General features: G+C 51.0%; 1 protein-coding gene and 1 long non-coding RNA gene across 3 annotated transcripts; one reads left to right on the forward strand and one right to left on the reverse strand.

Annotated features, from left to right (window-relative positions):
• Positions 1 to 999: 999 nt before the first annotated feature.
• Positions 1,000 to 5,633, reverse strand: LOC133343300 (uncharacterized). Its single transcript, XR_009755237.1, has 3 exons — positions 5,587 to 5,633; positions 3,686 to 3,762; positions 1,000 to 2,376 (listed from the first exon to the last, which is right to left on the reverse strand). It is a non-coding gene; the product is annotated as an uncharacterized LOC133343300 (long non-coding RNA).
• Positions 5,634 to 5,763: 130 nt separating this feature from the next.
• On the forward strand, positions 5,764 to 14,278 carry PRELID1 (PRELI domain containing 1). Of its 2 annotated transcripts, none has more exons than XM_061552775.1 (6): positions 5,764 to 5,925; positions 6,412 to 6,572; positions 8,538 to 8,766; positions 10,473 to 10,586; positions 11,609 to 11,687; positions 13,672 to 14,278. In XM_061552775.1, the coding sequence occupies exons 2-6, from the start codon at positions 6,481 to 6,483 to the stop codon at positions 13,806 to 13,808; spliced, it is 651 nt and encodes a 216-aa protein (XP_061408759.1). In that variant the 5' UTR covers positions 5,764 to 5,925; positions 6,412 to 6,480; the 3' UTR covers positions 13,809 to 14,278. The 2 variants fall into 2 exon arrangements, with proteins under 2 accessions (XP_061408759.1, XP_061408760.1); XM_061552776.1 differs by having other exon boundaries at positions 5,766 to 5,925; positions 13,699 to 14,278.
• Positions 14,279 to 14,641: the final 363 nt, after the last annotated feature.

Genomic DNA, 14,641 nt, shown 5'->3' on the forward strand with positions numbered 1-14,641 from the left:
CCCCGGCCTGCCAATAGGGTCTGCCAATAGGGTTTGCTCCGGTAAAAGCGTCGTGCAGTTAGAATCGGCCTCTTGCGAGGCGTTCTGTGGCCATGGGACTGCACCGCGGTGGTGGTAGTGGTGGTGGCGGTGGTGGTGGTTATAGTAGTGGTGGTGGTGGCGACGGTGGTAGCGGTGTTCATGAGGACGCTTGCCGGCGATCGGCGCATGCGGTTACATGCGTTCGTGTGCACCGCACGAAAATGCGTGGGCAGTGCGATTATTTAAAACAAAATGTTTTCCAGATGAGCTTCACTTGCGACGTGCAGCCGCATTGAGATGGAGGTGCCTCCTAAACTGGAGTTAAACAGTGCAACGTCCCTGCGCGCACACCTCTGTTGCACTTTCCAAGTGCTGGACAACATCCCGTGTTAAATACTGCGAGTTAGTTGCTTCTGACTTGCAACACAGACACACACTGATGGTCCATTAAACTCAACGAGGTCCATGTATGCGTTCGACAGCTTACACGTCCCAAATGAATTACACACAGAATAGTCGTAAATATAGTAGAGTACACGACTCTCATAACCAGTCTGGATTTAATAATGAGAAATTAATGTCATGAGATGGAGTGAGAGGGATTGTGGCGTCCATGAGGAATGGCGACAGTGGCGAGGCTATTCATCCAGCAGTGGATAGACCGTGGCCGATGACGATGAATGTAAAGAAGCACGGGGGAGGAACCGTGCCAGACGGCGGTGTGGTGCAGCAGTGGTGCCCATGTGCCAGCTCCAGTCTGGAGGCAATGGGCACGCCTGTTTCGGGGGGCGGACGCATCGCTGGTCGAGCGGCATCGATGGATCACCGATTCGAGGGATGGGATTTGAGCGTCATTGTGCTGTGGACGTGTACGCGTCGGCGCTGAGAATCACGGGTTTTTGTTTGTTGCTAAAATCAAAACAAATGCAGATTTTGACTCGAAATAGGTGAACGTTTTATTTTGTATACCATGGAATACTTACGGAAGCGATATGTTTGGATGGTATTTGGATCGTGTGATTGGATGTGTTTGGTTCGTACTCCGTGGTACACATGCGGACACGCCGTGGCTCGCGCCGGGGTCTTCTCCAGAGTGAGACGACCACCACCACCGGGTGCTAAACGCGGCGTGCGCCTTGGCGTGGCACGGTGCGCGGTGCCTTGTGGCTTTGTGCGAAACAGTTTCCCTGTGAAGCCTCTCACGTGCGCCGCGAACCGTGTCCGATGCGTAGGCGTACAGTGCCTGTTGCCTGCGCGCCGTGTGTACACGTGTGTGTGTGTGTACACGTGTGTGCGTGTGTACACGTGTGTGTGTACACGTGCAGTGTCCATCGAGAAGAACGGCGTGCGGAGCTGCAGAGTTGTGTGTGTGTGTAGACGTGTGTGCGCGTTGTGTGTGTGTGTAGACGTGTGTGCGCGTTGTGTGCGTGTGTACACGTGCGTGTGTACACGTGCGTGTGTACACGTGTGTGTGTACACGTGTGTGTGTACACGTGTGTGTGTACACGTGTGTGTGTACACGTGTGTGTGTACACGTGTGTGTGTACACGTGTGTGTGTGTCGTGGATTCGTGGTGCACTCGTGAGACGAGTGTGGGCCCCGCAATGTGCGACTGGGCCCTGTGTCGGCTTCTATTCGACGTTGCGTGCCAGGTCCCCGCACTGCCCTACCTCTGTCTAGCGCGTCGTGTGCTGCTCGTGGAGAACATTTATTTTTCAAAAAAGTATCAAGGCAGCTGCTATATTCCTTTAAAAAGCACTATGAATATTCGTTGTTCTAGATAGCGAGTTGTCAAAACAATGTTTAACATTACACAGAAATGAGTAAATTATTATATTTTGTACATATGTATATAATTTAATTAGCAGCAGATTTCTTTGTACAACGCTGTATATGCACTTCCAATGGCCCTGCATGCTGCCTGGCTAAACCTGACCGTGAGTGAGGGTGTCCGCAGAGTCGCAGGGCACCGGTAGACGAGACAGCGCTTGACGTGGAGACCAGCAGGGGCCCACATCACCAGCTCCGAGATCCATTCACGTGGATCTCAACGGGCGACGCCGTCCACCCACAAACCTTCACCGACAATTGACCTGTAATATACCGTACTGTGGACATGACGCACATAAAGTACTCACACCATCAATCGCTAGAAGTTCATTGTCGTCTACTTTGCCGATTTGTCCACCCGTGTGTGTCGCCATGCACGGCTTGCCCACCACCGCTGGGCCTGACCAGGCCACGGCGAGGATGCGAGTGCTGTACACGTGGCCCTGGGACAGGCTCCCATGGAGAGGCGGGGGTGGTGACGATGGCGGCTGCTGCGTGAAGCGTGCGGCAAACCGTCTTCTCTCGCTGAGTCGTTCGCCACGAGAAGTGGTGGCGGCAAGGTCAGAGGGACAATGTCAGAGGGCAAGGTCAGAGGGGCAAGGTCAGAGGGCAAGGTCAGAGGGCAAGGTCAGAGGGGCAAGGTCAGAGGGGCAAGGTCAGAGGGGCAAGGTCAGAGGGCAAGGTGAGAGGGGCAAGTTGAGAGAGGGCGTCACGGGTAGATGGGCTCGTCGAATGTGTTGAGAAACTGGGTGACCTGACATCCTGGCCCTCCTAAAGTCTCACGCACCCAGAACATCAGAGTGGCCATTGGCGAGAGGGGGCCATGGCACCACCAGCTCGATATGGCAGCCACAGACAAAGGCAGCCAGCAGCTGGCACCAACAATCGCCCAAACTCTGTGGTCTGTTCATGGCGGGGAATTCTGGTCACGTGGCTTAGCCTCGGGCACCCCCAGTGGAAGCTGTCGCTGTGCATTATCTGCCAGTCAGGGGGGGGGGGGTCACACTTGCAACTGTATTTATAACTCTGTTTTTTATTGGGAAGTTTAGACCAGGACGCCGGCACGCAGTGGGCTGGTCTTGGGGTAGGCGCCGCGTGGGCAATAATCACCAGCGAAACCGCCACTGCAACGGTCATCTTGACGACACATTCGGAGACTGCATCGCTGTGTCCAGGCATGCCGCGGCTGTCTTTTGCTGAAGCAACGTGGACTCACGCCCATCTATGTGCCGACGCGAGTTACTGGAGGCCGTTGTAAACGAAGCAGTCCTTCTCCGCCCCCCTTGGCAGTGCACAACCTCCACAGTGGCCACCGCCAGCCACTCTCCCCACCGCGCCCCCGGGTCGTTCGGTCCAGTCCGGTAGCACGATCGGTCTCCCCAGGTCGTGACTATTGCCGCCACCCTCTTCGCTACGCAGGACGGCTCTGCTGCCGGATGTCTATCCAACACGCGAATGCGCACTGCACGGGGCGGACGTGTCAAGATCACTTCTGACCAACTGCTTCACCGGACTCGTATGTGTTCTAAAACGAAGGCTTGTGAAAGGCATCTGGCTCCTGCTGGAGCACGTCAGGGTAGTGACCTGCATTCTGAAGCCGGTGTCGTATAAAGCGTGGTCCAGATGTCTTGTGACCCCCATTTAATTCTCTAAACCGTAATATTTGTAAGTATTGTAAGGTTTACTTAAAACATGAATGAATATGCAAAGGGTAAAACCTGTTTGGGGTCAATTAATCGTGGGTCAGGAGACACGTGGGGTGCCCTGGACACTGCAGGGCACGCTGGCGAATGCGTCATGTATGGCCGTGCACGTCTTTAACAAACTCACGCACCTCAAAACGCGCCGTGTGATGTGCTGGAGAGATGAAGCCGCTCTTACACCGCGCTGCGTCCATCCTGCCAGGCTCAGCTACTCTTATGGGGGGGGGGGGGGGACCGTAACCGCGAGAATCATAGGGTGAGGGAGCGTGGCCTCGACTGGTGCCAAAGCGACATTTGGTTGTGCAAAGGAAACTTCGTAACAAGTGAACTTTATTTCCGCAGGCTAAAACTACCACCACGCGTTGGCCGTGTTAAGCATTACTGTTCGCAGTCCTTCATGTAAGTAACTGCTGCGATGCTCGATTCGCATACAGCACTTGGCCCGGCCCAATTCCGACCTCTTGTTCGTCTCTGCATTGTCTGTCCCTCCTCCCAGACTGCCACTCGCTCATCCCACGTGTGTTCATCTCACGGTCATCTTTGTTCGCTTGCGTACTGCCATGCCATCGTGGGCAACTGAGTTTTGAAAGAGGCCAGATGCCCACTCCGTCATCACGAAAGGATTGTGCGCGGGGTAGCAGCAGATGATTGGGCATCTCAACCGTGTCCATTCGGACCACCACTAATGGCATGGCTAGTTGCACCATATGGACGAGGACAAGGGGGTTTCTAGTTATTTACACGCTGAAGATACACGCTGGTATAAAAGCAGTTTCAATTAACTGGATCCATAGCCTTGACCTTAACCGCATCGCTGTGAGTTGTTACTTGACAGGTCCTGTACGCTGTTAGCTGATGCCATCTGCTCAATATCAAACTCTTCCGCACCCCCTACTGGAGAGAGACTGCGATAAATAATTAACATGGAGCATACTTGCGTTAATAACATTTGCATGTGACTGAAATAAAAACATGGAATCTCAAACTGATTGATGTCTTATCTTCCCAGTGTCTTTCTTATGTAAAACATGAGCTCAACGCACTATCGACGTCATATATACACGCTCATTCATTGGCTGAAAACATCTCAATATATAGAGGACCGCAGAACTTGGCCAATTGTTGGTATCACCAGCTCACTGCCTGGGCACTGCCCTCCATCTTGTCTGCGGTTCCTCAACGATGGCACTGAGACTAATACATTAACACTTAAAACTACAGCGAGCAGTGGACCACTTTGTCAGAGGATGATCTCAGAAGATGACTTTCAGAACTCCTGAAGTTAATGATACCCACATCCATCGAGAGCAGGGATACGCATTTTATATGCCCCGAAAAGGAGGGTTTATCACGTGACAATCAAACTGACATTTCTAATGCTCAAGTCGGAATATGCTGAATTAAGTGAAAAGCCGCATGTATTACGATGGCTTTTTCGTGAAAGGTCACACAGATGGTGGGGGGGGGGGCTGTCATCACCAGGCGTTGTATCACGAGTGCTGGAGCACTCCGTGAGAATCCACGTTCAGCACAACGGGCTCTTGTGCCTGTCGTTTGCATCCGTGGTTGGGCCGAAACCACAGACAGCTGGAGTCGGGTGGTAGTGAACTCTCTCTCTCAGGGCAGTGAACACTCCAGGCGACGTTCCAGGCAATGGCCCTTTTTCATAGCGCAGGTATCGCTTAAATTGATATTTACCGAATTGATAAACAACTTAAATGAGCAATAAAACGCATTTAACTTTTGAACTGTTTATTATTCTATTATATATTTATATATATAAGTGGGGCGCCACCTTCACCCAGCTCGCATTGGTCTCCGGTGGAGGGTTCGGATTGTTAAACGGTAACCGGTTAAACGGTCACAGTTTAACCGGTTACCGAAAGCGAGGAACTGGTAGTTTTAAGGTTTGTCAGTTACCCATCTAAAACTGTATAGTTTGTTGCAGTACGTTTCCACAGATGCGGCAAACCCGTAACCGGTTTGTACAGTTTGTACCGGTAACCGGAATTAACCTGTAACCGGTTCGTACCGGTAATTCCCGTCCGCCCGCCGGTGACTTCAACAACCCGGGCCGCGTCACGCGTGGAAGAATCATCGAGTAGGGAATCGAGATTCTTCAGACGAATCGATTGGAGCGGTAATCGTGGATCGTGTCTGGCTGTCTCGTGCGTGAGGGGGGAGGAATCGCGGCAAGAGGAATCGCGTGCGACGGCGGAGTCGTGCGCGGGAATCGTGGATCGCGCCGCCTTCCCTCGCCTGCCGCGTTCCCGTCCAGCGCGGCCGCCGCCTCCTGCAGGAGCCTCGCCACGGGTCGGGGGCGACGCGGGCGGCGACTCGCCACCTCCTCCTCCTCCACCTCCTCCTCGGGGTAGCGACGGGCGCGGGGCGCGGGGCCCAGAGAGCGGAGCACGAAGGGGGAGACGCGCGCGGGAGTTGAATGAGAAAGTTCGCGAGGCGGCCCCCGGCCTGGCCGCTAGGCCCCAGGCGGCCCCAGGCGGCCCGCGGGGTGCCACCGGCCGCTCGCGGGCGGCGTGGCTGGGGATGGTGGGGAACTGGGGGGCTGGGGGCGGTAGGGGGCTGCCAGACCCCCTGCACGGCTCCTGTTGCACGCGGCTGCCGAACTCGCGGCCTCCTCCTCGCGCGTGCGGGGAGGGAGGGAGGGAGGGAGGGATGGCGACAAGTGCGAGGAGGCTGCTGCTGCTGCTGCTGTGAATGTTACCCGCGCGCAGGCGACGGGTCGTGGAGCCGCGCGGTGAGGGACGCGGGGGACCGCGCGAGCCCCGGGGACCCGGGGCCTGCCAAGGTCGTCCCGTGACCCCCCCCCCCCCCCCCCCCATGTCCTGTGGTTGTGCAGATGCGGAGCGGAGCCGCCTGACTCGGCAGACGTCGCCTCAAGAGCCCCCCAGGGGCAGCAGCGGCCGCCATGGTGAAGTACTACGCCTGCCTGGGCATCCTCAAGAGCTCCTGGGACCACGTGTTCGCCGCGTTCTGGCAGCGCTACCCCAACCCCTACAGGTGCCAACCCCGACAGGTGCCGCGCGCGTCCTGTCACAAGCGGACGCGATTCCCGGCTCAAAAGAGAAAGTGGCGGAAATTCCACATTCTCATGGCGGGGGCGAGGTTACCCCTCTATATTGACCACCGTTGACTTCCCCATGCAGCGGTACTCATTTTATCGAACACAAACTGGAGGATAATCGGCTGAATGGACCACCACCTCCCATCCTCAAACCAGGCTTGTAATTGATAATCTCGGGGGATTGCCAGCTGCTTACAGCCGAGCTGCCTGGCCTGGGACCCCGCGTAATCCTCTACAGTGCGCACTCAGCCGGTGTCCCTCGCATCCAACGAGCATCGCCTCTGTTGGTGGCAGTAACGCGGCAGTTCGACTTCCACGTTCCTATGCCGGGGACCAGTTCGTGGGGACCAGTTCGTGCGGAGCAGGGCCGCCGTCGCCCGAATCTGCAGTTCCGCCACCCCGGAGGGATAATGGGGCTGAGCCCGCCCCTGGCCGGATTTGGATTCGCAGCCCTCGGCGGCTTGAGTTGTCTGCCAAGAGCACCTTCACTCAAATGCCCTTGGCGGCTGTTGAAGGCGATCTGATGTGATAGCTCGTCATGCGGGAGTGCGTGCGGCTCTGAGGCCACCCAAGGCAGCGGAGTACAACTGGCAGGTCACATCGTGTGACATCGTGCACATCGTGTGTATCTTGCACATCGCGTGACAGCAGCTCAGACGGCGTTCGCAGGAATGGTGGCGATTGAAGTTTAACTGCGGATCTCACTCCGGTGCTGCGTAGACCAATCTATCGATTGTCGCCAAATGTCTTGAGAGTTTTTGGAATTCCCGAGGTGTAACCCTACGGGTTAGGTCCTGGATTAAGGAGATTGCATCGGTTGTCTTTGTGTTATACTCTTTAAACTGTCTGGTGACATTTTTTGTTTCCTTTTTAAGGCATATATATAAGCTATTTGAGGTTTGTTGAACACGTAAGCTTTCTCGACCACAATCCATAATACAGGTTTTTTTTGGGTTAGATAGCGTAAATATAAATGTGTCATTAAAGGAATGAAACAGGAGGACTTCTACACAAATCTGGCTGTCCACCTGATGAAGCTAGTTGAAATTACTAGCGAAACGTCGTACTCTGATTGTAAATGTTTTGGCTTGGCTCCAACACACCGGTGTGCCGGACTAGTGACGAATTGGCATGTTCTGTTTACGTGACAAAACTTACTATTTGGGTGTGTCTGGAGGTGGTGGGTTTAAGGACACTTATATTTACGCGATCTACCCCCCCCCCCCAAAAAAAAAAACTGTATTATGGATGATATTGTTTGCGAAAGTCTACGTGTTAAACTTTCTGAGGTTTGTTGGACCACTTCCCACTTTAAGGAGTTGCCAACACTGGGTGTTGGCAGTTTTGCATTCTGCTCGTCATCTGCATGAGTTTGAGGGTTGAATTTGTCATATGGCCCACAAGCCTAGCCTCTCGCCAGAGCATGCAACTTCGCAATGTCAGTGTGCGGAGTATTTGTATAATGTCGAACTTATTTCACACCGTACGTAGCCAACCGCGCTAATCGGAGCAGTTAAAAATGAGTTTTCAATCTAGATTTAGATTTAAAATCCATAGACCCCCATGTATTCACACTTACCTGTGATACCTTTTTGAGACTTTGGTAACATTATTTAAGCATTGTAAGTGTGCAAAATTGTAAAAAAAAAATGGATAGTAGTGACCAAACATTCCCTTTTTAATAGTTAAAGCTCAAAATGTATTCGTTTGAATTTGCATAGAGCAGAGTTCCTTTCCTGTATTTTACCCCATAAAGCATGCGGATGGATATCAAAGCTCTTGATAGTGGTGCTCATTGTGGAGTCCACATGCGAAGCCCACGACGAGTGGTAAACGACATCTGTCGCTCGGCGGTTCGCACATCTCGCCAACGTTGACCAAACGTCCCTGGCATTTCGCAGCAAGCACGTGCTGACGGAGGATGTTCTCTGGCGGGAGGTTACGGAGGACAAGAAGCTGTTGACGCGGCGGCTCCTCTCCAAGACGAACCGCCTGCCCAAGTGGGCTGAGCGGCTACTGCCGCTCCACGTCGCCCCGCGCCACGTCTACATTCTGGAGGACTCTGTGATGGACGCCGCCAACCAGAGGCTCATCACCCTCACCAGGAACGTCAACCACACGCGCCTGATGGTGTGCTCCCCCCCCGCACCTTGTGATGCGTTTGCATCCCACCATGTCCCTAGAATTATTTTATTATTCTTACTCGGCTGGTTCATCCACGAAAGCCTCGCTGCATCTCAAGACTTTCTCACGATGGACCTGCCAAGCTTTCGCAGTAAGGGGCGATGTTGCTGCTGTGTGTAATCGCTTTTGAGTAATTTGCAGGTAATTTTTCAGCATTAAGATGTTTGCCCAATACGGTCCGCATTGCGGAGAAGCCGGAGGAAACCCATGCAGAACGGGGAGAGTACATACACACGGTCCGAGACATGTCGCTTAGTTTCCTAAATGTAACTGTTCACGGTCGGAGATACATTGAGCTCTATGGTGTAGAGTTTTGATGAGGGAATTCTTCTGGGATGGATGGTGGTGGATGGAGCTCGATGTATCTCCGACCATGAACACCTAACCAGTGGACTAAAACACGTGCACCACGCTCTCAGGGCGAATGGATACTCTGACTACACAATCCGCAAAGCCATCACCCCAACAGTGAGGAAGGAGCCATCTGAGAATCCAATTGAAACCATCACCTTACCATACATAGCAGGGGTCACCAAAAAGATTTCCAAAATCATGAACAAACACAAGATCCAGGTCCGATTTAACACAGTACATTAAATAAATGATCTAATCCCATCTGTGAAGGACAAGATCTCTGACATGCAATATCCCGGCGTCTACAAACTAAGCTGTATTTGGGGCAGCAGTTACATTGGGGAAACTAAGCGACATGTCTCGAACCGTGTTCGTGAGCGTAAGGCAGATCTGAAACACGGTAGGACAAATACTGTTGCCGTGGCTGATCATTGTTTTAATGTGGTGGGCTCAGACGAAATTGATTTCTCTAAGACGATGGTACTTTGCAAGCCCACTGGCTATCAACAAAGATTCGTTCATTAAGCCATCCAGATATACAGACACAATTCAACCGAGAGGATGGGTACAAACTCGGCAATCATTGGCAAGACGTCATCAACCACTTCAAGTCGTAACTTGTTGTATGTTGTCACCTTTCCGTGCTTCAGCTCGGTACTCTCTGACCCCAGGGCACCTGAGCCCCGCCCACTTCGTTTTGACCCCAAGGCACCTAAGCCCCGCCCACTTCGTTCTGACAACAGGGCGCTTGTCCCACGCCCATTTTTGAAATATTTAAAAACTGTTTCCTTCAGTGACTTTCCCCCCTTTTTCCTCCTGAAGACTACCGCTTGTGCTGTGATGGAAACGTTGTAGTTTCTATTTGATTTACTTTTTTTCTATCTACGTGTCTTTACCGAAAGAACTAAAGAATATGAATTGCTGCAGTCACGAAAGTTTGAAGTCAACATTTCATTGAAAGTCTTTGTGTCACTACAGTGTAAAGTACGATTGGCAACTGTACGTGTGTGGGGAGTGGTAGTGTAGCGGTTCGCGCGCTGCCCTACGAACCCGGCAACCTTAAGTCCAACACAAGCACCGATTATCTTAACCGGTCCTGGGCCTCCGCTGGGTTGACTAAACCTTAAATGGTTACCTGGTGCAGTGTGTACACACCAGCATTGGAAAGACAAAGGCGTTTGGGCGTGGTGTTGGCCACCCATCCCTGGTTTTCTGTGCCAGCCTTAATCGGTGCTCGGTGAACAGCACTTGCCCCAACAGTGTGTGAATGCTATACGGGGGGGGTCTTTGTGCTGCAGGTGGTGAAGGAGCGCTGTGAGTACACCATCGACCCCGAGCAGCGGGGCTGGACGCAGATCAAGCGGCAGGCCTGGATCTGCTCCAGCGTCTATGGATTCTCCCGCCCCATACAGGTCAGGCCTCATCCACAGCCACTTGATAGTTTCCAGGTTATTTTGTCTCGCCGCGGTTTCTTGAGAACTCGAGCGACCAGGAGAGGTCTCACTTGCAAGAGGGACCTGGGTCACCACCACGACGACAAGCGCAGGAACATGAAGACGCCTGCAGCATGGACGCAAACAGAAATCGTAGCAAAATCCACCGCACTACAGGAGACTTCTAAAAGAGTGTCAAAGAAACGTGAAATGCATGTTAGTAAAACAAAGGTTTGCATGGACTAATTACTTTTCAATACATTTAGGGGAATTATTGCACACGTGTAAACAGATCTTATATAGATGTATATAACGCCTTAATCCAAGACAATTTCCAACACTTATAAAATTGTATGTAAGATGATAATGCTTAAAATAAAGTGGGGTTATTAAAAGTGGTGGTGTAGTTATGGTGACAGGAGGACAGGCGAGAGTGGTGAAGGATGGTATGGGGCAGTGGTAGGGGTAGTTATAGAGATAGGGCTAGTGATAGCGGTAGTGATAGGGGTAGTGATAGGGGTACTGATAGGGGTACTGATCGGGGTAGTGATCGTGGTAGTGGTAGTGATAGGGGTACTGATAGGGGTAGTGGTAGCAGTGTAGGGGTAGTGAACGGAAGCAGGTTAGATAAGGACACGTCAAATATACCTGCAAGCCAATTTATCATAAAAGATTTGAGGCCAGTAATGGGCCCTTTTAGCGAAAGTGGGGTTTCTGTCCAGGAATGGTGGTGCATGCCCCATAATCCCGCTCTTAGAATCGTGCAGGGTTGATGGATCTCCTGAAATGTAGTTTTTCTCTCCCAATCCGCCATGCTGCTAAGTGGCCAGCAGGTGTATGGGTGTGAGACCACCACGACTCTGGCAGAGAGCGTGTGTTTATCATGTGTGTTATTGCTCAGGGCATAGTCGTTTACATTGTCTCAAGCGTTGTTTTATAGGTTCGTGTTCTCTACATCCTTCATTTTCATAATCATTGCATTTTTCTTTGTCGCCTGGCAGGAATTTGGCATCGCAAGGTTCAAAAGCAACGTTTCCAAGGCAATGAAGGGTTTTGAATACATCCTGACCAGCATGCAAGGTATGTCACACGCCTCGTGAATCGTCACGTCACAGGAAGGCAACCCAAGTCGGTGGGCGCAGCGTTGTACCTTGCTGCTGTCAAAACGAAGGTCTCCACGTTTCATTTCGTCTTTAAATAAAAAGTAGCGCTCCCTTCCAACGTCTCAACCGCCCGCTTCTGGCTTGAGGGCCCCGTGGCCTCCATCGCGGGGTTTTAAATTCCTATCCATGCGCTGAGCTGTGATGAGTAACAATAATTATTAGTATATTTGGTTTCTGTGCTATCATCTTTAGAGCGTGAGGGCTACCACGGAGGTAGGAGCTCTGTTGCACAGACTAATGTCTCCCTGAACATTCCTCTTGTTATCCACTCTCGACCCACCCTCCCTCCTCCCACGTGCACGTGAGTTCTGCCGAGCAGTGGTTCCCACGTGACGGCACTAGAGGGCGCTCTGGGGACGCACTTCACAGACGCCTCCTTCCCTCGCTAACAGCGGAGGCTTGCCGCCTCGCCGTGCATCTATAGGGAAGCACGTATCGGTACTTAGAACCGTGTCTTACTTTACTATAAAGTGTGCGGTGGGGTGGCGCTGTTGTAACATTCGCGTGGCCTCACAGCCAGAAAGACCTCGGTTAGATCTGATTCTGTACTAAATGATACATAAGTTATATAATTATTTACTAGATTGGGAATTTAATGTAGTATTGAAGGTTTTTATTATTTATACATTCGTTAATGATAAAAACAAGTTAATGCGCGAAAATGTTCAATCAAAATGCATGGCATGATGTACAAATAGTATCACACAAAATGCGTTATACATTTCTTGATATTTAACTTTATACATTGCAACTGCAAGTTAATATTTTCTTGGGCCTACTTCTGCCTAACTAGAATATTATAATTATTATGACTGCATTATTTGAACGATATCTTATTAGAATGTTTTGGGGAGTGAAACTGGGGTTTTACATATTTCAACAATCAATATTTTCAGGATTCCATTTTGACACGCTGTGTAATTCATATTAACCTATTCATATTTTAACACCCATTTTTTTCCCAACTAAAATTTTCGTTGAAACACACTGTAGGTCGACTTTTCGGAAATGTATAACCTGAACAGGAGTCGTGCGAAATGTGTTACTTGTTGTGCCCATTGGGGCTCATCGGGGAGCCAATGCGGGTCCTGTGATGTCACCGCAAGTCTTGTCTCTCACACCCTGCGGCCTTCCTTGATTACTCTCTCAACCCTGTCTGTCCTTGCTCCCTCCGTCTGCAGTCGGCACATTCTTAAAGACTTTTACCATTGTTGATGTCCAGATATGTTTTATAAAGGGACATAAGCGGTGGGCGACATTTAAAAATAGCACGCGGTCACGCTCGCCGAGCACGGCGAAGCAGCCGCACGGAAGGGGGAGATGGTCCTAGCGGGGAAGCGCCGTGCCAGCCACGCGATCGCCACCACCCTCGTCCCTTGCCCACCTCCACACGGTGCTGCAAAGGCAACGGCGTTTGAATTGGCCGAAGGCTTCAAGGCGGGTGGCTTGTCTTGTATTGGCCGCAGAGTATGGCTTGTGCTCGGCGGGGTGCGAGAGCCCGGGAAATCTTCTTGATTGCAAAATCGACTTTTAAAATGTAAATACTGTGGTCAGATAACACTGGATACCATGGTACAGCAGTTAATTAAAGTTAAGTAATTATACCGAGTTATCATCACAATGAAACTCTGATAAACACTGGAATAAATAAATATGTTATTGGTAGACCAATAACAGAGAGCTTTAGATCCCCATATGGTGGCGTTTAATTGCCATGACTGGTCTCATTGAACTTGGGACACAACAGAATCTGTATAAATGCTGTCTTTTCATCTAATATAAACAACTTGTTTATGGCTTTTGCAATTCTCTTATTTCCTTCTTCGCCATCTGTCGATCTCTGCCTTTGTCCCACTCCCGTCCTGCCCGCTCACGCTTCCCTGGACGGACGAAAATTCCAGCGTTGAGCTCCCGGCTTCCTCCGGCAGGTGACCCGCCGGCTCGCTCGCTCAAGGCCACGGCCATGGAGGCCACGGAACGGGCCAAGGACCTGGCCTGCAAGGCCGCTGCCCCGCAGAAAGCGAAGCAGTTCCTGTGAGTGGCCGACCGCCGTCCCTCCGGCCGCGTCTTGCTCAACCCCAACGCACTTCAGGGCACAACGATTGTCTTCGGTCTCCAAGCTTTCCCACTCGACGTGGCGTGCATAGAGCTGCTGCTGCTGCCACTGCTGCTTCTGCTGTTCAACGGTGGAGTCGTGGGCAGCGACCTTGACTCTGTGGTGGTTTGTCTACGTTGTAGTCACATCGTCTGTGTAGACCGACTTTATTACTCGGCAGTCGTCTTTGTTATTCAGCGTTTTGCCCTCATGAGCGCATTTCCTTTTTGTTTAAGTGGTATTTAAATGACCGAATCTGTTCAATTCCAGTGATGTATATATTCTAAATAAAATTATATGAATTCCAGGGAAATTACAGTGTAATGGTACTGTAAAGAGTAAGTATATTACATTTTGTACATTTCCATGCAATTTGATTTAATTGCAGTATAAAATAAACGCATACTTCGTGACTTGTGTTGCGTCTTGATGGTGATTGATTCTGAAGGCTCCCCGGTGTTTATTGCGGTGTAATGATGGCTTTAGTGCTTCCCACGTGTTTTATTTTAACTCAAATGTAAGCGCTATAATACTTGCAGTACTTTGATAAAAGTTCACAGGTATGTCCTTGATCTTTCGTATCAATGTTCAGTGGTATGAACAACTTAAACAGGCCACAAAACGGCCTCGAGTTCTGTACATATACTCTCACAACATCAAGACAATAATAATCAGCGTCATTATGGAGAATGTAAATAAAACGAGATCAGTACACGATGTGCACTTCATATATCCTGTCGAATTTAAACAATCCATCCCACATCGTTCTAGGAGTG

This window comes from Lethenteron reissneri, chromosome 17 (genome assembly GCF_015708825.2).
Source record: "Lethenteron reissneri isolate LAM-NWPU_2019-01 chromosome 17, ASM1570882v1, whole genome shotgun sequence".
In the NCBI taxonomy this organism is placed as follows: Eukaryota; Metazoa; Chordata; class Hyperoartia; order Petromyzontiformes; family Petromyzontidae; genus Lethenteron; species Lethenteron reissneri.

What these genes read in the sequence shown, in the direction of transcription:
- PRELID1 (XM_061552775.1), top strand. Translation starts at nt 6,481, where the DNA reads ATGGTGAAGTACTACGCCTGCCTGGGCATCCTCAAGAGCTCCTGGGAC. An exon ending in CGCTACCCCAACCCCTACAG is followed by an intron (nt 6,573 to 8,537) that starts GTGCCAACCCCG and finishes GGCATTTCGCAG; the next exon opens with CAAGCACGTGCTGACGGAGG. An exon ending in GATTCTCCCGCCCCATACAG is followed by an intron (nt 10,587 to 11,608) that starts GTCAGGCCTCAT and finishes GTCGCCTGGCAG; the next exon opens with GAATTTGGCATCGCAAGGTT.